Source organism: Sparus aurata, chromosome 8, assembly GCF_900880675.1.
Source record: "Sparus aurata chromosome 8, fSpaAur1.1, whole genome shotgun sequence".
NCBI lineage: Eukaryota > Metazoa > Chordata > Actinopteri > Spariformes > Sparidae > Sparus > Sparus aurata.
In genome coordinates this window covers 25079801-25104378 of record NC_044194.1, presented here as the reverse complement: position 1 = coordinate 25104378, position 24578 = coordinate 25079801, and the positions used below count along the sequence as shown (strand labels likewise).

The following is a 24578-nucleotide window of genomic DNA, read 5'->3' as shown; positions in this document are numbered from 1 at the left end:
GTTACACTGACATGACTGCATTCATGGAAGTGTTTAAAATAACCAGAAGCAGCCTCTCAAATCATAAAATCAGAGTGTGGCCGCTGTGTAGGCGCATCTCATGCGTCCTTTAAATAGCAGAAAACAGACTGCGCCTTTGACTTTAGACCAACTTTTTGTTGGTCTGTGGACTTTTCTGATGCCTTCAGATATCAATCCACTATCAGTGCGCCTGGCCACACCTCAACACGACCAGCGCACCCAGGGGCGAACAGGTGGGCGCAGGTGCTATGATGACAACGTGCTCCGCTGCGCGCCGCCCTGCGCCGAGCGTAAGAGTTCCTACAATAATCTGCGTCTTTCTGGGAGAATAAGTATGACGAAGGAACCATGCACATTTTAAAGCATTCAACAACAGCTTTTACAAAACGTCTTTTATTACCATCTCAGGAATACAGTTGACTGCTGTGCACAGCACATACGTACAAAAATAAAAGGAAAACCATTTGTAATATAGTATTTTACTTACTCGTCATCATATTTTTCAGAAACAAATGATTGGAGAAGTCTGTTGTTTCAAACTAATTTACAATCATTTCAATAATCGGAACTAAGGCAGAAGGTGAGGTATATGTTAAAAAAGAGGAGGGGGACTCAGAGGAAGCACTCTCCCCTCAGTGCAGGAATAGAAAACTGAGAGAGAAACACAAAGGCTGCCGGCACACAGGGACACACACACACACACACACTCGCACATTCACACACACAAGTCTGATCCCAGATCCTCCCACAGACCTCCAGTTCCCTGTGAACCAACACATTTTAAAACCAGCTGAACAGGTATGATAAGCACAATGGCAAAATCCAGACACTGGATCCTTAATCAACAGGGGTGACTCATACTTAGTCTGTTCAGAACTCCATATGAATAATAAAGGAATCAAGGAAATAAGGGTTAATGTTGAAAGGTGATTCTTCTTACCATTAACTACCTTCTCTCTGTTACTGTTACATCGTACAACCTCTGCCTTGAAACATGCGGAGGCTGTAGACTTTGTAACAGAGGGATGTTTCCTTTAATTTTTCAATTCTCAAGCTTTCAAAATCTGACACCAGGCTAAATTTATTCAACTTTTTTACAAATTCAACTTTTCAGCTGTCCTACTAGAGTAGCCATTGTAGCTTTACATTTCCCATTCTGCCATTTAACTCATTGCTTGCTGTGCTGACAGTGTCCTCTGAAACATACCATGATAAATCAGAAATGACATACAGTAATTGACACACGTCGTCATCAAAAACACTTTTGATCGTGTATGTTAGCTCATTTTGATGAGCACGTAGCAAAGGGTAAACAACATCCACCCCTGCTCAGTAAGTTGAAAGAAAAAAAAAAAGAAAAGAAAACAGAAATTTGCACCTTTTCTATATTTTGACAAATTCGCCAAAATACATTTCCAACCTATTCCTCACAGCCACAAAATCAGTCCTGGAAAAAAAAGCTACAGGTGATCATTTTCTGATCATAGTGATGTGATAAAGGCTGACCAGTCAAAAAAAGGAGAGAAAAAAATCCCCCATTCACAATAAACATCCTGGGAGTGTCAAGTTGCTCTCTTGGATCACAGTATTCAGTCCACCAGGCAACCTCTTTGAATTGTCCCTTTCCTGGAAGCATTAGATTCTTTTTCAGTGGCCTTTTGCTACATAGCTACCAGCTCAAACCACATTCAGTGCTTTATTTTTCTCCCTCAGAAGCTTCTGTGTTGCATTTTTCCATCCCTCTCGTCTTTATCCTCTCCTGCTTGCACAGTCAGACAATGCCCTGTTATTCCTGACTCAAGGTAAATTGATCTGATACCATCTCTACTGTCGCTTTGGCAGAAACAGAACATGACAGGAGCGCGCTCAGCTATACACACACACACACACGCGCATACACACACACACACACACGCCTACATAGGCACTCATTCGGACAAGATGCTGCACAATCGTCTCTGCTACTAGACATCAGCTGGAGCTTAAAGGGCACGTAAACCATCGCTCACAGACATTTTGTCACTGTGTTGCAGTAATGTTAGAAAGGGCATGAGGTAAAATATGATAACATAAACAGTATGTATAACAACCTTGCTACTTTCTTTTTTTAATCACATTTCACCACACTAGCCTGACTGGTGGTTTGCTACTTACAGAATATTGCAGGTCAAGTGAATTGAAAATCATTAAAAACCCAGCTCAGTCGCACCATTTGAACATTAAATAGACTTGTTGCACGTGACAAGACGACCATTTTTGTATTGAGCAAGAAACGGCGTAACAGGTGCAAAGCTCCGTACGACAACAATGTAAAAGTCATTGAGATGGACCAGAAAACACGCCTACATCGGTAACACAAAGCACAGAAATCCCACATCTTTGACCTTGGTACAAGAATGGCTCAGATGAGCGGGACAGGAATCCCGGGGCCCTGACTGGCCGGTCTGACAACGACAGACGAGGGGGGCCCACCAGTCTGATGCTCAGGTATTTTACCCCACATTATCCACATCCTCACCAAGTTAAACAAACAACTAGCGCCACATGCAGAGTCCCATATAAGTCCATGTGCATTGTTGCTACCTTCAACTTTGCTTGCTCTTTGTCCCCCCCCCCCTTCATCTCCAACAATGGAAAACTATCTGAGAGGGGAGCACAAGCAGTTGTTGAATTCAAGTATGGTATGCTGCATTACACAAAGCCTAAATTAACATTGCTAATATAACCCTTTTGGTTCAATGCTTTCTGCAACATTGCTCTTTTTTTTTCTCCCAAGAAGCCATACTGTGACTCAGTGACCAATCTGAATCACGCATAAATAGCTTAATGGTGCAATATGTTAGAATTTTGTTGAAAACATTCACAATTTGTCTAAAATAATTAACAGCATGTGAAATGTAACAGCCCGTCCCAGTCCAACACTCCTGTGCTTGTGGTGGAATACACCAACAGTCCAGTTACACTCCCAGCTCCCAGTCCAGACCACTAGAGGTATGTCCAACTGAGCTAACCAGCTAACTGCAGCAACAGTTAGCAGCTACTCTGATTGTTCTGACTATGAATTTGACAGGTGGCCAAATCTTACATATTGCACCTTAAAAAAATCTGGGATCAATAAGCGCCAGCCACATCTAAACGTCAGACAGGCCGAGTTACCTGAAGTGTCGTTCACAAATCGGAAGCAGCAGGCCAACATATTTACAGTGGATTGGCTGCAACTTCCTCTCTGCACTAACACGTCTCTTTAAGTGCCAAATATCATTAAACCAGTGTGAAAGTCAAACAGCTCCCATCATCACTTTTGCTACAAAGTTTGCCAAATAAAGTCAAATAAATTAGCGCAAGTCGTCGACAGGAAACAAAAACCCAGTGCCACAGACCAGATGCAACAGTTTGCACCGACTCAATTTGAACAGGAGGGATATACAGTACAGCATACAGCAGACAGACACTGGAGGACATTTTGCTTCATAGTGTCAGGTCTATGATATTCTGTTACACAAACGCCCCCTTGACCTCCCACAATGAGGGAAAAAAAAAAACCTTTCACATGAAGCAGCTCTCAAACCGAGCAACTTATATAAAAGCATGCCCACACATACAGTAAACAGTCACGCACACCCAATCTGGCCCGATGATCCGGCTACAAAATTTGTGAAAGTAAAACCTGGGATTGTCAAAGCTCCCTTGGACATGGTGTGGGGGGGGAGTGGGGGTTGGGGGTGAGTGCTGACTCTAAATCTAGCTTTCCATATTAACAAGAGGCTCCAGTGGGTCCTGTGCAGCATAGAGTCTCAATTACTTAATTGATCTAATTATGGAAAGAAAATAAAGTGGAGAAACCTCTGGCCCTCTAGGAATTGGGCTAAAGCCCCCCGGTGGTGTCTGAGGGAGTGATGACTTGCGCTTCATTCCTATTTCTGACTCGGGCACCATGTTTCTCGCATGCTAGGGTAAAGGGGGCCGCAAGGAGGAATTCAAGGCACCGCCACCTCATGACGAAGCAAGAAAAAACACCACCGCCATGTTTTGTCGCAAGTGCTCTAGTTGCCCTGACAGTGACACTCGAAAAACATGGAGGATGGAAAAAAGTCCTTGATGGATGACAAGGAGTATTTGAAGTAAACAGGCATTCTTCTCTGTAGAAATTTCATGCACACATTTCTCTTCATCCTCTTCTTCTTCCTCCTCCTCCTCCTCTTCTCAGGATATGGTGCTTTGAGGTAATAACGTATCCATTTCATTTCCAAAAGGATGAACTGACATCCGCTGACAGGGCAAAGGACTCAACCAATTCTAGCAAGCACCCATATAAACTGAGGGGACCATTGACGCCCCTCCATCCCCTTCATATCACAAAATGATGAAAATCATAAAAGCAGCAAAGAATGGCATTTCCATCATTTCTAATACAAAGTAAGCTACCCAAATATACATATAAAGTTTGAATAAATACTATCAGATATAGTTGAATTTCTTTCCTGTTACAGTCCATTTTGTCTTTTTGTGTTTTGTACGTACGTATACGGTATTTATGTTACCTGGGAGATAAGTCCTCATGTGCAAATAAGTTTGTTATTGCCAGTTTTTGCTCATATTCGGGGTAGGAAGTGCGTTACAGTCATGGCAGTGGTGGCCTTGTTGCCCCTCTTCACGCGGCCATGCTTGCTGAGTGCTATGTAGGAGCCTCTGTAGACCAGAGACTCGTAGGCGTTGTAGTTGTTCGGGAGCAAGCTCTCCTTGAACTTGCACTCGTCATGGAAGACTGTCTGGAGGGTGACAAAGAGAAGGACAGCGTGCATTTTAATCCAGTGCTGAAAGATGGGCAGTTTGTAGTGTGAAGCAATGATGGCAGAACATGAAAAAGCGCTTTCAAAATATTCTGAGCAATGCACAAAAATATAGAGCTAAATTTAGACTGCACACAGCAGCGGGGACAATGAATTAACATTTTGTCAAGAGTTATCTTTGTGCAGCCTCCCAGCAGCACCAAGCGCTCTTAAAGGCATATTAAGTATTTCAAAAATAGCTATTAATTTAGAATTGGTGTAAAGGGTGAGCCAAATCAGCTGGTATTTTTACACACAGAAGGAACTTCCATTGATTGACAGTTGACTCAAAGAACAAAAATTAATTTAGAGGACCATAGTGTAGGATTTTGGGTCAGAACTGTAATACAATATTCATAATGATGCATTTCGTTAGCGTATCATCACCTTAAAAAACTAGGAACCATTGTGTTTCGTTATAATAAAATGTGTCTTTTATATCTGCAGAGTAAGCGAGTCCTCTTCTGCAGATTCTGCCATGTTGCACCACCATGTTTCTACGGTTGCCCAGTATGAACAAACCAAACACTGGCTCTATGAGCCACCATAGGAAGGGGTGAGACGAGGTGTTCAGCTGGTGGAAAACTACAAAAGACAAAATCATTCGAACAGGACCTTTAAATCCAACCGAACTGTGTAATTTAAAGGAATAGTTTAATATTTTCAGAAATTTGCTCTCTCACTTTATTGCAGAGAGTAAGATGAGAGGATTGATGCTACTTGTGCGTGCATCTACTGCCAGGAGTCGGTTAGCTTAACTTATCTTAAATTTGCAGAAACAAGGTGCATCAAACTCAGCCCACCTGCACCTCTCATGCTTACTTATGAACACATTTTATCTTGTTTCTTTAATTCATTTTTCCACAAATAAGAACATTAAAAAAAGTTTCCTTTTCTTTACCTTTGGACAGAAACAGACTACCAGTTTCCCTCTATGTCCCTCAATCTTCTTGTGGCAACAGCTTCGTATAAAAAAGATGTCGGAATGGTTTTTGTATGTGAATGGTTTATCACTTTAAATGTTTTTTTGCGAAAAAGCAAATAAACCCTTTTTCCAAAATGTCAGACTATTCCTTTAAAATTAAAAACCTATTAATAAACACTGTAAAATTTAAAATACACACTAGAATGAACCAGAAAACAGGAAGGTTTTAGATATGCGACTATCACTGATCAATATTTTGTGCTTAAAGTCCCTCCATATAAAATACTGTCTACATACAGTATCTGCCACTATGAATACTATAACAACTGAGCTGACTGTGCATTCATGACTTGTACAGTGAACGGCAGCAGGGCAAATACTCCTTATTGGAGGCCATGTGGCCTAATTCAATCTCTTATCAGATCATCAGCCTGCTCACAAGCTAACGCTTCATCACTCATGAGCAGATAACGACTCACATTCTCTCTGTCAAATATGTTGGCCACAGCGAGCAAACCAGCAGCCATGTGTCAGCAGGGCTCTACTAAACACAATGCTTCCTCCCCCACCACCAGCAACGTTTATGTATTAATAGCCATCATTGCTCTCGGAGCAAACAAATGACAACTTCTAAAGGTTATCGCCGGTAATTCTGCAGTTACGTCTTATCTGTGTGATGAGGAGCAAAAGCTCAAGTTTAATTAAACTGTCACTTCGACTATTAATAATGAAACTGTGTTGCTTCTTTGTTAACAGGGCAAAAAAAACCATCAAAGGTAAAACAAAATAAATCAAAAGTAAGAATTCACTACATTGCATTGGGCATCGTAAAAAATAAGATTTACATTAAATCCAAATATAGACATATAATGACATGACTAGACTACTATTTAAGTTAATTCCTAATATATTGTCATTTTAACCTTGCAATAAAAGTCATCCTAATCTTAAAAAACTGCCATGCTATTGTCCAAAGTATCGAAATATCGACATGTATAAATTCTGAAAGGGTTTCATTGCTCGTGTTTTCGCAGTATGAACGTGCCAGTACTGCGTTTTTTAAGCTCTCCGGCAGTGAGGGGACACGTGCACAGCTGGACCACATAGCCCCACCTTCTCCAGAAGTTAATCAACTGAGATTCTGTTGCTCTTAACACACAGTTGCCTCGAAGAAAGCCATGTTATATGTATTTTCTTTAATAAAAATCTCAAATGTTATGCGCTCAGTGTCAGTTTTTCCCCAGTGGTATTGAAACTCACAATATCGGTGTGAATAAAAAGTGGACAAAAAGAACGATTACGTTCGACTACTCAATTACTTGGCAACCTTTTCATAACACTCAGAAGCAAAAGATGAAAAAGGCCAAACATCTCTGCTGGATTATCCTGACGAGACTATTCTACTACTACTGGTGTGTATCATTAAGACAATATCAGAATTTAATATTTTTTTCAGTATTATGGTTATCCTGAATGTCGCCATATTGCAACACGCCTATATTGAATATTAATGAAGGTACTGTATCGAAGTTAGACATTCCACATGGTTAAGGCCCTTGGGAACTTAAATTCACACGGCCATGAAACCACTGTCACAATATACTGAGATGTGTTTTAACTGTAGATCATTATTGCCTCTCTAAAAATGCTCAAGTTTTGTACTGCAGCCATTTAAATCTGATTAAATAATGAGAAAAGGCCCAGGTTTTTTAACAATACTGAGAAATACATATCCTCACGGGTGTCCAAAACCTTTATGCCCATCAATGTTTTTAGTGCCATAACTGGTGTCCTGTCGGGTACTAGCGTTTATAGAGATAGAATCCCAATGGTGCTGTGCATCAAGGACTCTGGATTTCCCACAACACCTCAAATGGAGCCAAGCTGACACACAGCAGCCTGCTTCCTACTGTTGGACACCTCCCAGAAAATGCAAGGAGGCACAGCTGCAGTTTGGTGATAGGAGAAAACCAACACGCTTTCCAAGAAACACCTCTGGAGACAGATGTTCTGCTTTCACATTTCAAATTTCTTTCCAAAATACTGGGTTTCAGATTTTATTTTTTTTTGGGGGGGGGGGCTGGAGAAGCTGCTGCTGCTGCTGCTGCTGGTGGTGGTAGTGGTGGTGCGGTGAGCGAGTTGGGCCTTCGCCCCCTCAAGATGTGCACTGTGTGAGCTGCCCTGCAAACACAAGCGCTTTACCGTGAGAATCGATTTCCAGCGCTGCTGACAGGTTCCCTTGCATCAGGGGGTTTTCCCTCCTCTTCACACACACACACACACACACACACACACACACACACACACGAGCACATCACAGGCGTGTGCACTCAGCCCTGCATCTGTTAACCTCAGCATTATGCACCCACAGGCCACCAGGCCCTGGCACCGTCTCTTTAAATAGAGCTTTATAAATTCCTGATGAAATTTAAATATATGGATTTCGCAGCACGTAATGAGCAGCCTGCCTTCTCTCTCCCTCTCTCTCTCCCCCCCCCCCCTTTTCGTGCCGGCGGTCCCATCCCCAAAAATATGAGTGATGGAGCTGCTGCAAAGTGCGTCCTATTTCCAGGGCTCCCATTTAACCAACACTGCTGGACAATAAACAAAATACTGTGCATACCTACCGTTCCGTATAACCTCCCACGGCTGTTCATTGCGACAAACAGCTCACTCTTCACCCCATAGAGGCTCACCACTCCTCTCTCCACCGTGGAGATCTCTATGAGACCTGATGCGAGACAAAGAGTGACCACATTTTAGAGCAGGGGGGGATGAGAAAACAATGACAGAAACACCGGCCGCTCCTCCTCGGCTCACTCGGTGTTTTATCACTGTGTCTGTGGCATTGTGCGCTCCCTCTCTCTCTCTCTCTCTCTCTCTCTCACTCTCTCTCTCTCTCCTTCTCTCTGCGTCTATGGGTGTAACCTTGCAGATTTGCTGCGCAGCATGCCGAGCCTTTGTTCTGCATCTTTCACCCTCATCTTAACACTTGGCACCCAGGGGCGCGCGTGCCAATTAGGCGCATGCCGGTTATTGCAGCAGTAATTGCGGTAATTGCATCGGCGTGCGCGGCCATCGGCCTCCGGACCGCCCTCACAGGGCTGCGTAAAAATAAGTTGTGTCTAAAAGCGTCCATACATTCATGTCATGGTTGAGCTTGAGGGGTGGGGGGTGAGGGGGTGAGGAGGAGGTGGGGGAGGAAGAGGGGGGGGAGAAGGAGGAGGACGGGGTCTCAGCACTGATGGATACTTATCTTTAATAGATTTGTCTTTGACGTGGAAGAAATTCAATTCTTCCCCCACCGGAGCCGGGATGACACATGATCATGCAAATTAATAGAGGGGATAGACACGCAACACAGATCCATGCTTATTGACTCTGCCTCTCTCTTTATGTCTATTGCATTACATTGGTTGGAGGTAGGTAGAACTCACTGTACTGGTTTTCATTATGTGCACCGTTTATCCTGCCGTCGGGGAGGACCTGAAGGTGAAACCCGATGCCCACGTTGCAGTAGAGCCTCCGCACTCTTTTGATGCCCAGCAGATAGTCACTCTCCCAGTTCAGCTCCGGTTTCTCCCCGGAGATCCCCAGTACAGAGCGGGAGAAGAGGGTCTCCCATCGTTTCTCCAATAAAGTTGCGTTTGTCCTGCCGCTCGGTAACGGGTACGCTGACACGATCCCCAGCAGAAAGCCCAGGAGAACCACCGCGGTCAGCGTCCAGTGCGGCGTGCCGGCCTCGCAGGACATACTGACGAGGAGCCTTTGCGCAACGGCCATCCGGTTTACCTTCGGGCCACGTGGTCAAAATTAATGACCCTAAAAATACCGCTCTTCTTGTTTTGCTTCCTTCGGCATGCTGGCTGAGGGTTATTTTTGGAGCGCGGATCAGGGCTTTGGGCATGAAACGCAAGCCCCGGTGCAGAGGAGGAGAGGAGACGGGAGAGTGCGCGGCAGAGCTGGAGGTGATGGTGATGGTGATGTTGGTGGTGGTGATTACCATGTTTTGCAGCTCCTCCGCGCCTCTCTCTCTCTCTCTCTCTCTCTCACACACACACACACACACGCGCGCACACACTCTCTTTCCCTTTCTCTCTCTCTCTCTCTCTTCCCCCTCTATCCGGCTCCCTCTCGGTGAAGAGTTGAGAAGAAGAAAAAAATCCTCCAACCACTCACCAAAAACCCTGCTTCAACCTTGCCACGGCTATCGCATCCCTAGATGACATCATGCTGACTTCACCGCGGGGGGGGGACAATACAAGGGTAGAGAAGGGTGCTGACAGCAGGAAAATTACCAACTCTGTTGAGAGTTGAGGGAAATAGCCCGGTGTCACTGCCGGGCTGGAAAGGGGGGAGGAAGCTTATTGGTGGCGTTCAGCGGCCGTGGGACGCGATGGGGCGCTCGGGCAGCTCCCAAATTGGGTCGGTGGTCATATGTCTGTCAGGCCGCTTCCTTATTTAGAAGGAAGGTGTAAAAACAGGCCCACTTGTCACCGGAGAGCAATGACAGGGCTCCCGTGGTGCGACTTCTTCTGCTGCTGCGCCGTTCAAGAACTTTCCCCCAGCAAAATCCGCTTTTCTGCGCCTTAAAAAAAAAAAACGACACCTCGGCTGAAGCGGGGGCGCCAGCAGGGTGCACACACACAGACACACACACACACACACACACACCCCTCAGCCGCGTAAAGATCAGGGTTCAAGACCTCGGCGTCGGCCGGCAGCATCCGCCCTGCTGACGTGTCCTTGAGCAAGACACCTACCCCCACCCCCACCCTCCTCTCTTCACAGAGGCCCAGAGTGGCATTTTCATAAAGTATCACATTTTTATAAGCGCACGCCATAACACCGCGAATTTCCCATGGTGCACTCGTGAGAACCGCGAGGAGCACACTGGAGAGGCCCCGTCATGAAATGGCACACATTGTCAGCATGCCATTCCCTGCAACATGAAAGCCTATCGTCTTTTCCATGTAATAGATAATGCCACCAGCAGCATGCCCATGCGTCAGTGAGGCCCGTGCAGTTGCGCACCAGCAGCCTCTCCTGCACACATCAGTTCCCCGAGATTTCCAAAGGATGGCACCATTTCCAAGTTCATTGGAACCACTCCTGAGCAACCTTTAGGGCCTAAAGCGTCCGCACACCAAACCCCATAGGGATTTTTGGGACATTTTACGCTTTAAAAACGCCAATTTAAACTGAAGACGAAAGTTAAAATGCACCTCAGATGATAATAATTCATACAATACAGATACAAACAAGTTGAACTGAACAATATGTTTAAGTTTTACAACATTTTAAGTTTAAATGCTGTATGCAATGATGAACCAACTGGTTTCCTAAAATAACTCAAGGACAACATCTCATTAACAATGCAGTTCTTTTATTATGTATAAAATCTATTTGGTAACTGCATATTTATAAACAATCTGATGGATGTACAATGAAAAAGAAATAGGACTTTTTGTTATGGCTGAATGCATTTATGACAAAAGACACATGATTTAAAAACCTGAACAATCACATCAGAACACGACTTCTGGCCTCAAAATGATCGGACCATTGGCACTTTTTTTTTTTTTTTTTCTTCTCTAAAAATGAAAAAAGGACATTTGGTTGAGAGCAACCGGGACTGAAAACGAGTCATCCAGTTAAACATATCTGCAGTGTTTATCTGCAAAGCATAACAATAAAAACAGATCTCTGATAAGAAACAAGTGGTTATACAAGACCCAGATAAAGCAGAACTGATAAAGTGATGAGGTTTCTTATTCACACCTGACAAAAAAGGAAAAAAAAAACAACCTACAAAGCATCTCAGTTGTGACAGGAATAAACTTTTCACACACAGGCTGCGCGGATGGTGACCAAAGGGGCGACTTCGGATCATTTTCGGTATTCTCATCTGCAGCTGGTTCGATACAGCAGCTAAAGGTTCTGTGATGTTATCGAAGCTTCAGGATAAAAGTGGGTAATGTTAAATAAATTATAGCTTTGATGATGCTCCTATACCACATCTATACAAATAATTTATCTTTTTCACAGAGACAGCCTTCACCCTTGCATCTCTGAAAGATGGCAAAGAGGCCAATAGTTTAATACGTGCTATTTTGTAATAAAAGCATAAATAAATACATATGTACAAAAAAAAAGGTTTGAAAAATGTACAGGCACTTGTTAAACATCTTTTTTTTTTTTACCCCAGACACTTAAGCTACTGCCAGACCAATATTTTCCTGTGCATTTCGGGGATAAGTAGGATAATTGGGTTGCTTGAACGATTGACTCTGCAGCAGTGTCAACATGACAGACAAATCCTTTGCCGTCTTTTTTACTTGTCTCACGCTGAGCACGCCTCAGGCAATAACACCCTTCAGGGGCTATTTGTATCTGCGGAACCCAATTAATCAACCCCTCGTGTAGGATCACGCAGCCTGGAGACGAATTGCGCTCACTTACTGGTGTTTACAACAACCAGAGTGTTTGAAAAGCTCAACCGAAGGCCACAATACATCGTGACATACAGCATCGTACGGGCCGGGCTGAAGTCGTAAGCAATGAGAAAGAACAGCACACCATTTTCATTAGCCTTACACTTATATATTACTCATGCTTTTACACCGTCTGTCCTCCATGTACACACACACACACACACACACACACACAGACACACACACACACACACACCTCAAGTCGGTTCCGTATCCTTCAGCCCACCATATACAGTGCCTACTCTCGCATCTTTTTCAGTAACCAAATATTTCCATTTGCTGCATTACAGTTTGTTTGCTTTTTGGTCTTTCAGGAATGGGTGCTATGAAGTGGGATTCAATCAGACATCGCCCTACATGTTTACATTATATAACGGGCCCATCTGGATGTCCTAGATTGTCATTTGAGAATACAGGAAAACATGTAGGATTATGCAGAATGGAAAGTGTTTTCATCAGTGGCACAAGGACAGGATGGGATACTTAAACCAACCCTGAGACGACTGTCCTGATCAGAAGCATAATTGAGCACGAAGGGCAGTCCCACTCGACCACACTACTCTTGATTATTTAGACAGAGGTCGTTTGATGCAGTATTTCCAGTTCCAGTAAACAGCTTCATTCGCGAAACCACCACAGTTGGTAACCTCACCTCAACAGGTTGCATAATAAAATTCCCATAGGGATATACAGTAAATTTGTATACAAAATATTTACAGTAAAACTGTTCATTAATTATTGGTTGACACTAGATGTGGGGAGTACACTTGAAAGTTTAAACGGGGTATCCCAACAATTTCACACATAAAAGGTCCGTTTAAATGTCCCCTGCTTTGTCAGGTCTGAGAGAATAACCCTGATGATGTCATGAAGTGATGGCATCAGCGTTATCTTTAGGTGTGGGATTTGAATTATCAGAAAGACGAACGATCTTACAAACTGAGGGCATCACATTAAAAAAAGATGATGATGGCACTTAAAATGTAGAGGCGCTCTACTGAAAGATAATGCAGAGATGCATTATGGGAAATGTAGGATCCACAATTTTTGGAGCTAGACACCTTGAAGAGAATAAAAGACAAATATATTTTCACCACTTTTTTTTTTTTTTCCCTTAAATCGGTCTCTTGCAAATTCCCAAACTTTATGGAGTTGCAATACTTATTCACTGAACAAACCCTTTAGGTGTTTTTTTTTTTCATCCTGGATGGACAAGTCCAATGGTCCCACTTGTAACTGTATTTTCTGAGGGGGTAGATATATTGGTATATTGTGTTAATCTCCCCATGCTGCCGTTATGAAGAAAGACAGGCCTGTCTCAATGGCATGATGACCAGTCTCCAGACTGGCTTAGTAAAGCTGCAGATGAGTATGAACAAGCCCAAACTGTCTTCTTTGACATGTTGTTTGAGTAAAAAACAGACTGTACTTTTGAAAATGGGAGGCCATAAGAGAACACTTAAAAGGTTAGTAGCTGTGTAGCTGAGGTTGATGAGTTCTACAGTAAATCTGTTTGTGGTACCTGAGGAAAAAGACAACGGACAGAAAATATGTCACAATAAAAGGTCTGGAGGGAGATTTCTATAGGATTCAAATGGACTCAGTACAGAGTGCCGCACCTGTCTCGAGCAAACAGGTGGTGTTGACTCTTCAGATGGCAGATAGCCTAACAGCCCCTGCTCTGATATGGAACCTACACCTTATTGGCAGATAACACGTCTTTTATGGCCTTTTGCTTGTAACCTGGCACACGCTGACAGAAACACATTTTCCCAAGCAAGAGCAAACACACGGTAATAGCGCAAGGCATTCTGGAAACAGTAGTGCATTGTTGAGTTCCACGCAAGGAACCTGAATGACTGATTGATTAATCATCACTGCTGCATCTTTTGTATCCAAGTCTCATCTTTTGAGGTCCTTTTGGTCAAAGATGATGTGACCTGCCAAGTAGATGGCGACGGCACCAAAGATGGCAGAGGAGGCAATGTAGGCAGTGACGGACTGTGCGAACTGAACGATCGTGCCCATGAAGAGGGTGGGGAAAACCTGAGAGAGGAGGAAGGTGCTGTCCAAAATGGCAAAGTCTAAACCCACGCCACGTTTCTCAAAGCCTAACTCGGCCTCCTCCTGTTCACCGCTGACAGCGCTGTGAGAGGAGCCATTCTGGCCATGTGGACTGGGGTAGTACTCATAGCTGTCCTGGCCAAAGAAGGCATTCCCATTGGGAGTTCCTGTTTTGTGGTTCAGTCCAGCCTCCTCTTCCACAGGAGTCGAATACACAGAGTCCAGCTTGGATGTAATGCCATTTTTATGCATGCTTTTGGTTTTCTTTTTTGGCATATAGACCTGAAATGAGACAAGAAAAGAGTCAGCTTATCAATCCCAAAAAAAGTCATCAACACACTATCCTTCCGTATAAAAGTTGTTCGAACGTACCTCTTTCTCCTTGTGGTAGTGGCAGGTGAGTGTGTAGGGCAGGGTCTGCAGGGTGGCGTACGCATAGCCAGTGAGGGCCGCCATCACAGTGACCAAGACCACACTTTTGGACAGGCAGATGACCAAAGCTGAGAGTGTGAAGCTCACCATGCTGCTCAGGTAGACCCACCGTGAGCCAAAGTGGCGAACCAAACGACTCATGACCAGGGAGAAGAAGGTTGAGGTAGCACACTGCAGGAACAGGCCCAGACTTCCCATACGGATACCTGAAAGAAAGAAAAAAAAAGTTGTATTACAGCCAGCTCAGCTCATAAACCCCCACAGAGGGCGTCTATTTTGTTGCCGGTACGGAAACCCTCTGACATCTGCATTAACTCTGATAATTTGGTTTTATGGCCACATCTAGGGAAATAAGCACAGCACGCTTGACGATGATGTTAACTTTTAACTGTGTTGTATTAACAAATCTTTGGGTGAGCGGGAAACCCCGCTGTTTGCTCAAGCCCATAAAACACACAGGCACGGATCCGGTCGGAGAGACATTCACGGAGCTCTGCGGCACGGACTTGGACCATCACACACACAGCATTAACCTGAGATAAGGGCACGCACACATAGACCAGTCTTTATTTACTGTTGCAGTGCACCTCCTGGCCCATGTCTGGACCAATCAACCACCCAGCCAACAAGCATTTGATGAGGACTTAGAACTCCTCTTAGGTCAGTTGGTAAGTTCATAGCAACAGAAAAGGTGGCCTTACTAAATTTGATTCTGTTATTTTATGATGCTGCTTTTTTTGTTTATGTGGTTTATAAAAGGTTTTCAGTTAAATGCCAGAAGCTTTTCACATTTTGTTCTACAACATAAAAAACTTCAGCCTACATCTGAATTATAGAGCATTTACATGTCTAAATGGGGCACAATGTAGTTTCAGAGAAGAAATTCAAACTCAGAATTTCTATATTTACAATATTAATGAGGTTCCAACACAAAATCACTAATATATCTTTTCCATAACTGAATAAACAAGCTGTTCTCAGAGGAAAATAAGGTCCCCAGAACACTGTTTGAAGCTAGAAAGGTGGCAGGGCCCACAAAACAGTTGTGTTGTCCTTTCAGGTCAGTTTTTTTATTCAATTATGAAAACAAAGACAGTTAGATTTATTTTCATGCCTAAACCATCTAAATGAACTGTCAATGAAAAGTTTTCTTTTCTACTTAAAATTTCTTCCACTACATAGTGCCTCTTTTAAAAAGGAAGTGGCTAACAAGTGGTGGAGTGAAACTACAGAAGCGGCCAGAGAGATTAATCTTTACAGGTGGAGAGTATGCAAAGCAAAGCATGCAAAGCAAAGTATGCAAAGCAAAGAATGCATAAGTATAAGCTGTATGTACAATGTAGTGTAGTATGAAGTTTAGTGATGGTGACGATAAAACATTCAACCGTGATCTACATTTATTAATTACTTTTTACTTACATTACATTGCAAGAATCATAAAAGTGATGTATCATAAACGTGAGTTTGAAAAATCATAAGAGCATTTGTATTCTCCATTTAACTAGATGCAAAAGTAGAAATTTTTCTCTTTCGACTGAATGCGACAATTTACAAAAAAATCTTCTCAACCATGTGATTTCGTCTGCTGTGGGAAAATGGTCCCATTGTCAATCATGTTTCCTACCTATTTATTTCAGCCAATAAGTTTTTTTTTTTTAAGTTTTTAGTACCAGTCCATGTAAGCAGGGCTGCCTACATGTCTAGACTGTTATTTATTTCAGTCTGTATTCAGTCTGAACTCTCTGCTTGCTCTCCCTGAACAGTGTGGGTCAGAAGTTCAGCAGCAAAGCAGAGAATTGCTTATGTGAAAGGAGTATGTGTATCGCGTTACTCCTGGATAGCAAAGCTGCCGAGTCCACTTTACAAACACTACAGAAGCTAATGAGGACCGAAATTCAAGCCCAGACAGATATGGGACCGGGCCAGAAAGCTACTGAATCTGTGCACAGGAGAGGTGCTGCAGAATGGGAAAATGGCCGTTCCTGTAGTGCAAGCCTCCAAGAATACCAACTTTGCACTGCAACCCTTCCCAGTAGGAAAGATGATTAGAATAATTGAAGAATGTGCTGTAGACAAAGCAGATAACCTTGATGCAGGGAAAACATCTGCAGACTGAATAATATGCTTTAATAACATCCAATGCATTTCTGATTAAAGGAGTCCCGCTCAGACAGACCACAGATTTGTTTTGGTGCTTTGGCCTTCTACCTGACTTGAATGAACATGTTCTTTGTGTGCCGTTTCCTTGACATTAATTCTTTGTGAGTGTGACATTCCTCGTGGTCCAGCAAGCACACGGAGGAGAGACTGAGGGGAAGTAAAAAGTAAATAAAGTGGGGAAGGGAGATAGAGGTGGAGAATGAGGGAGGAGTAAAGAATGTGGATGGACAGATGAAAACAGCAAATGAAAGAGGGAGAATTGAGAGAGAGAGAGAGAGAGAGAAAGGAAAGGTTGAGAAGAAGGATTCAAAGGGAGAACATTTAAGCTCCGCAAGAGCACTGCAAACACACAACGTCGGCGAGATGGTCTTCTTCACATCAGTTTACTTCAACTTCATTCTTCCCCTTGACTGTTTCATTCTCAAAACACTGTCTGGTAAAATATACCAAATAAAGACGCCTTCCTAGCATGCTTCTTACAACACTGACACAAGAGATTTGTTGAAGTTTATCCGCTTTCACACAGTCTATCTAAAGGTTTTATGTAGGTAGACTCATACAGCTTTGCATTTGCATAGCTACAGAATGTACCCATACATCTGTCGAGAAGATTAGCGACTATGATTTTGCTTTACAGAGCAAAAAAGGGAACGGATAAAGACTGTGTTCGTTTGTTTACGATTGCAAGAAAAGCGCAGGGGAGGAAAGCAATACCTGAAATTCCTTGGATTGCCTTGGACTTCCTCAACGGAATTGTCAATTGTTCAGTGGCACAATTACATAAATATTCATCATCTCATGTTAGTCTGCGCTGACGGCCGGTCTGAGGGCAACAAGAAGGCATGTAGGCATGCAGAACCAAAGGCTCAGTCCTCCACCTGTGCCTGAGGAATGTGAGTGCATCCTGCCCGGCTCGGATGAAACCCGAGCTAGTTTATATGGACAGGTGGTGGAGGTAAAGCCATTATGACAAGAGGTAGGACTTGTCTAGTGCAATGGAAGTTTCCTTCATAAGGTGCTAATATATATATATAATATATAGTTATTGTAATATGAGACTAGATATGTTAGATTTTGGTTATCATTATATTGTGATATGGCATACGTGCTGTTGAATACTGTTATGGAAATATTGTGATATTTGACTTTGTCGCCAAGTTCTAGCATTCATGAAGTGCCTTTAAGGAGGATGTTAAAATATAGACATACATCATGTAACACGATCTAGCCCAGAAATATTGCAATATTTTCTATCAACCAGGAGCTGCTGTGGTTTAAAAGGTAGAGCAGATTCTAGGTTGTATACCACAATGAGCTGCTTAGGCATTTAGAAAAGAAAGCTTTCAAAGTAATGAGAACTGACCTTCGTCGTATCTCTGCCTGGACACACTTCCTGGTAATGCACTGGGCACGCCCTCATACAGGCCTTCCCCCACAAAGTCTGTGTAGAAAAGCATAAAAGACATGACGGCCATCCAGCTGCAGAGCTGAGCCACACACAGCTGCCTCATCACCCGTGGGACATGGCAGTAGCTCCTGTAGATAGCCGGGGTCATGGACCAGCATGTTCTCAGCAGGCACAGCAGCGGTCCAGACTTCAGAAGCCTCAGCTTACACTTCAGCAGGTAGCAGCATGAGCGCGGCACGCCATACCGGCCAGTCTCTATCGTGCCAGCCCCCGTCTCCAGTAACGATCCTGACCCGGCCAAGCCACTGCTGGCACACAAGGGTTCTTCAGACACCTTCATGGTGATGAGTACACTGGAGACGAAGATGAGGATGAGGAGGAAAAAGAGGCACTCAGCCTGGCCTCCCAGGTAAACAGAGAGGAGGCCACGACTCCAGTCAAGTGCGGGTAGCAAATAACCAATACAGCCCCCCAAGCTGACCATGAAGGAGAACATGGCGAAGGCTTGGCCGCAGTCCTCCTCTTCTCGATACAGGTCCGACAAAAGGGCTTCCAGGGGTGTGAAGCACACTTGTCCACAAAAGTCAAGGAGCCCCACCCCGAGGATGAGGAAGCCCACCTATTGCAAGAAACAACATTGAAGAAAAACATTGAAAGAAATGTTAAGGTACTTATGGTATGTAGAATTCACCATAACGACAATCAAACACAATAAACGTGTGTCATACCTGAAGGGTTTGCCCACCCCAGGCAAAGTGCGTGGCCAGTACATCAGCATGGGGAATGATGACAAGCGCCAAAAGGACTCCTAAAGACAGCAGCCAGATGAACGGCCGGCGTCTGCCATAACTGCTGTTGCAGTGGTCACTGGCTGAGCCAATCAGAGGGATGAATAAGAGGCCAAGTACCGGACCAATGCCTGTGGACAGAACCAGGGAAACACAGAAGAGGTCACAAACAACGCTAACAGAATATTTTGAGGGGAAGCAGCCAATAAAGTTGAAAGTAGTTCAGATGTTAGCACATAATATGAATTTTAAAACTGTTAGAAACAGACTGCAGGAGTGGGTCAAGGTATGTTCGGTCTGAATCACTGTCACACTCTTCAGTTTGTTATGAAGATCTTAAAATCACACACTGCATCTCCACACAGATTTTTCACAATATCCCACGCCAAAAGCACAAGAACAGCTTTAATGAGGAATCAACTGTTAAATTAATTGCCAACTATTCTGAGAATTGATTGACTACATTTAGTCATTTCTAAATAAAAAAAGGAAAAATTCTCCAATTAAAGCATTTTAAATATGAACATTTTCTAGTTTCTTTACACCTCAATGACAGTCATCCAAATATCTTTCTTTTTCAATCTTTGTCTGACTCTGAAAACACAAACAAGACATTTGAAGATGTCATTTTCGGCTTCGGGAAACACTGATCACCATTTTCTTACATTTTATTTAACAAACAACTGATCAATCAATTAGACATTAGATTAATTTTCGACAGATTGATAATGAAAGTAATTGTTAGTTGCAGCCCTAAATACACACGTCTGTAACATCTCTGTTCTGCTGCAGTAGCTTCCTACAGCCAATCTGACTGGTTTACTTGTGTTCAGCGTGTCTTCTACTGGCCCTGTCAAGTCCTACTCCCTGATGGCTGGTGATGGCTCCTACAGATGGCCTGCCGCTGCCTGAAGGTAACCCACCCTCAGCTCATCCTCCACCCGTGATCGGCCCCGGCTAATTAGAACACACCACGTTCCCACTCAAACACACACAATCTCTAAAACGACCCAATCTTGGGGCTACAGATTGACATTTAAAAGGTGTCGTGTGGAGTTCTCATTATAGATGAGCGCAAATTGGTTTACATCCTGAGTTTTTCACTAAAAGGCACAATTCACATCTGCCTTCATGCATATGCTACTAACGCATAAAACACAAACAATACAGTATGAGCAGTCAACAGGATCTTGTGTGATCTTCCCAGACTTTGCTAGGTTGATTTATCTCACGCTTACACACAAGTGTTAATTGTAATGACTGGCTTGATGCAGAAGTTCCCATAATCTGAGCTAACGTTCTCCTCAGGGAGACAATAAAGTAACCTTAACCTCCCCCATCAAGTCTTTGCTCTACGGTGCCACTAGGGGTCAAAAAGTCCACAGCAAAGACACATGATTGGAATACGCAACTACACAACCCAACATTCGATTGCATTTCTATTCTACAGTTTTGACAACCAACTGATTCACAGAAACAGAGGGGTTAACAAATAACACGTTTCTGGTGTCTGAAGAGCACTCTGAAACAAAAACCCAGGCAGGTGAGCAGTGAAATAGAAAAGCACAGACAAAGAGACAGGCGGGCAATGTGAGAGAGACAGACAGGTCGACTGCAGCCTGGCAGTCCACACCTCCCATGCAGTTCTTGTTGCTGCAGCTGTGGAGGCCCATCATAACAATCCACACACACACACACACGCACACACACACACACGCACACGCACGCACGCACACACACACACACACACACACACACACACACACACTTACTTCTAAGTAGCTGCTAAATACTCCCTGCAATATAACATATACGAAACACACATACACACCCAAGAATGCTTCCCAGCCTCTGAATACAAAGCAAGCTGCTTTCCAGCTCTGTTTACAGACACACACACCACATATGATCCGAACTAATGTAAAACGCGTCACATTACCCATTGTGCTTTGTTACTTAAATACACCTAAATATGCTTAAAATAACAAGGGGAATGGATGCCTTGGTGTGTTCTCTACTTACAGAGAAGAAACTGGAGAAAGAAAGTAACAACTGGAGGACTAGGCAGCCAACAAATGGCTATTAGATAAAGTAGAAAGCAGCCATCTGAGAACCCGACACTACTGCTGGGGGAAATTAGCTTTAACCCTCCCAGGACACAATATCTATCTTCATTCACATAACACTCAGGCACTCCATTATAATACAGGGAGATGAGAATTAGGTTGAGTGCCATTTCCAGATTGGCTTACAGTGCAGCCTGTTTGGGAGGAACCCTACAATGAAATCATTTTTCTTCATATTACCAGCAGCTGCTACCGAAACGGAAGACTAAAAGTGTAGTTTGTTCAATCTTTATACTTGAATAGTCACTTACGTCAGCCGCACAGTGCCTTTTACTTTGGTTGATTGTATGTGTCATCTGTGTAGTCACAAGAGAACGTCTCAAAGAGGAGCCTTCAGTGGAGACCATGTGGACGCCATTTGGGCAGACAGGATAAGGCAACCATTCACATTGCTTACAAGTTAACTCAGTTACAGTGTGCAAATGTATGGGTGAGGCTAAATATTGTGTATGTGCAGTACACACATGCCGATAATTTGTGAGCACAAAAACGACTGGCCGTTTGAATTACAGACCATTGAGGCAACCACAGCCACAGAAACAAAACCACTGGCAAAACTGAATAACATGCAGGCCAGACGTGATGGTGCGATCATCAGCAGCTTGTTTTCCAGAGTGTTTGTGGTGTGTATAGCCGCCTTTGCACAAAAGAGCTAAACAGGCTTTATTTCACGGCTCTTCCCAGAACTTCTGGATATGATGTTGCACTTAAACTGTAAACAAAAAAAAACAAAAAAACCTAACAGTAAATTGTTTTGTATGTTAAAAGTGAAGATAATTCCCGTTAAACATCATAGATTACAAATGCAGTGCATTTGCTGCTGACTTCAAAGCCTCAAAAATAACCGTATAGTCCAATCAATGCCTCTCTTACAGTCTCAGCAAAACATAATAATACTTATGTTCTTTGGTTAAGTAACTGAGATTATGCTGAGAAAAATGATGATTACCTTTCTGTTTAAACTGTTTCCCTATGAACAACACAGCGGACGATCGTTCTGGATTCTAACAGATGCTGCCTGCATGATACGTTTCTTCTAAGCTCCCACGTTTTACCAATACCTTCAGCTGGCAAAATGCAGCAGTGTTTTGTATTTTCAAGATGACTTGTTCTCCGTGTTCTACCTTTAGCAGAATGTCAGAAGAACACAGACTTAATGGCTCATCATTCTAACCTGCTGCACATTTCGCCAAGCAGTGTTGTTGTTTAACAGCGGTGTTACAATGCCTTTCAAGTTGTGCCACAGCTAAAACTGCTTTTCATCGTCAAATCCTGTCCTAAATGTCTTGTTCGGATCCAACACAAAAGGCTCTGAAAGCTGTGATACAGAGAACAGCTCGAGCTGTCAAGCCTTGTGCTCTGTGCAGCCGTAATGTGCAAGACACATATCAGTAGGTATGTACGTGTATTGTTAAATAAAGAAACAAGCATTGAATATTTGTGTAGGTTGTCAATATCATATTTGGCAATAGTCTATTCAGTGAAAAAAAAACTCACTAATTACTAAGATCATGACAATGATTTATGATCTTAAGAGAAAGGCAAATAAAACGCATTTAGTTAAATCATATGATCTTTGTTAAACAGTGTGAAACACGAAATAAATTCCATGAACTGCATGTCCGTCTGTGTCGGGAAATTCGTCCTCGGGCAGTTGGCCCTTCTGCTGCCTTTAAATTAGTGCCCTGATTACTAGCTCTCCAAAACAACAGGTGATTTGGTCACTGATTAGCGTAACAGCCTCAATTATGTCTTTATGACCTAAATGGGAAAGAAGATATTGGAAGCCCTGCAGCTCAGTCACGCCTCAACACCGGACAGGATCACATCTTTACGTATCAGTCTAATATACAAAGCATAGGTCCCTTAGAGGCCACGACCTCTTCTGGCATACAACAGTTCTCATGACATCAACAGCAACAAATAAAATGGTCTTCCATCTGTATCACGGCTTTAATGTAACCACCACAAACTACTAGCAAAGTATTGCGAAGAGAATAAATAGCACTCGAGGGCTATAAAAATGGATCATTTGACACACTTGGACAAGACACAATCACTCATGTGGTCAGTAAACAAGCCACGGAGGAGACAGCCATCCAATTCATGGAGCAGCCGATCCTTAAAAGGGTGTGCAAGTGCTTTTCATGTTTAATGAATACGTTGTCAGAAAATGACGGAGAGGGAAATTATGAATATATGAGAGAAAGAATGAAGCAGAAGCACAACATTCACACACGTGCACTTGCATTCACACACACTATGAGGTAGCAAACAGGCCTGGGTAACCAGAACCCCTGCCCCCACCTCTTTCAGTCCCTTACCTAGCACCATGGTCATGTAGCGCTCTTCCACTCCAGCCTCCAGCAGCAGTGGGGGCACGTATGTGATCCCAGCTGCCACGCAGATCTCCAGGCCACAGGTCAGGGAGTTCAGCAGGACGAGACGCCACTGAGACCTCCATCCAGGCATATTTACAGGGGCTTGCTAGCTCGCCTTTCCTCCCCTCTGGGATGGTGACTACTGGGGGCAGGGGAGGGAGGAAGGACCCAGACTGGGGCAAAGGGGGGAGCGTAGGGAGGCAGATGGTGCCCCAGTGGGACGAGAGGGCTGTCGGGGAAGGACAGCGGCAAAGACACGCGGATGTCTCAGATGACCTGAAGGATTCATCCTCTTCTCAGCATTCTGGATCTGAAGTGGAGGAAAGAGAGGAGTGAACTTTTGAACAGCAGAATTAAAGAAACACCAGACTGAAAATGTGAGTAAGGGCTAAGGCATGCCACATTATACAGGTCATTCCCAGGTCACAACACCTGGACGTCACTGGCCTCAGGTTGCATGGGGAATGTTTTATTTCCCCCCCCCCCCCCACACACACACACACACAATGGAGATTCCGTCATTTTTCCAGAAACATGGAAGTAGCGACAACAGTCACAAGTACATGATAGCAATGTATTTCCCAAGCTCCTCACCAGCAGCTTCAGGACAGCAGGAACAACCACAGGCTGAGAGAGAAGATGAGTCAGCTGGAGCTACGTGGCAAACACACCAAGACATTTGCCAAGAGATTTCTCTCTTTCCCTGCTGCTTTGCTTGCCTTTTCTTATTCGGTTTCAAAACACACACGGCGCTGTAGAGGTTTAGAAGTTCAACCACTTAAAAAAAAGGGAGTCAAAGTTCTAATTTTCATTCTCCCTTGGTCTAGTATAAGTGTGTGTGTGTGTGTGTGTGTGGGGGGGGGGGGGGGGGGGGGATCTAAAATCCAGCCTATCCTTAGCTGACCCTGTCATTGTCTGCATTATTAAGCTCCTGACTGCAGTTTTACTCA

General features: G+C 43.6%; 2 protein-coding genes across 3 annotated transcripts in view; both read right to left on the bottom strand.

The window, feature by feature from the left end:
• Window positions 1-398: 398 nt before the first annotated feature.
• Window positions 399-9948, bottom strand: LOC115586410 (fibroblast growth factor 6). The gene is made up of 3 exons (XM_030425434.1): window positions 9213-9948; window positions 8403-8506; window positions 399-4790 (listed from the first exon to the last, which is right to left on the bottom strand). Exons 1-3 carry the CDS (start codon window positions 9556-9558, stop codon window positions 4614-4616), a joined length of 627 nt encoding a protein of 208 aa, XP_030281294.1. The 5' UTR covers window positions 9559-9948; the 3' UTR covers window positions 399-4613.
• A 1193-nt stretch (window positions 9949-11141) lies between these two features.
• Window positions 11142-24578, bottom strand: part of LOC115586406 (solute carrier family 45 member 3) — a 31185-nt gene continuing 17748 nt past the window's right edge. For both annotated transcript variants that reach the window (XM_030425429.1, XM_030425430.1), the window contains exons 2-6: window positions 23572-23938; window positions 19062-19252; window positions 18289-18952; window positions 14706-14971; window positions 11142-14615 (exon numbers count right to left, since the gene is read on the bottom strand). In XM_030425429.1, coding sequence (XP_030281289.1) covers window positions 14172-14615; window positions 14706-14971; window positions 18289-18952; window positions 19062-19252; window positions 23572-23719 — 1713 coding nt within the window. In that variant the 5' untranslated portion in view covers window positions 23720-23938 and the 3' untranslated portion in view covers window positions 11142-14171. The remainder of the gene's footprint in view (window positions 14616-14705; window positions 14972-18288; window positions 18953-19061; window positions 19253-23571; window positions 23939-24578) is intronic.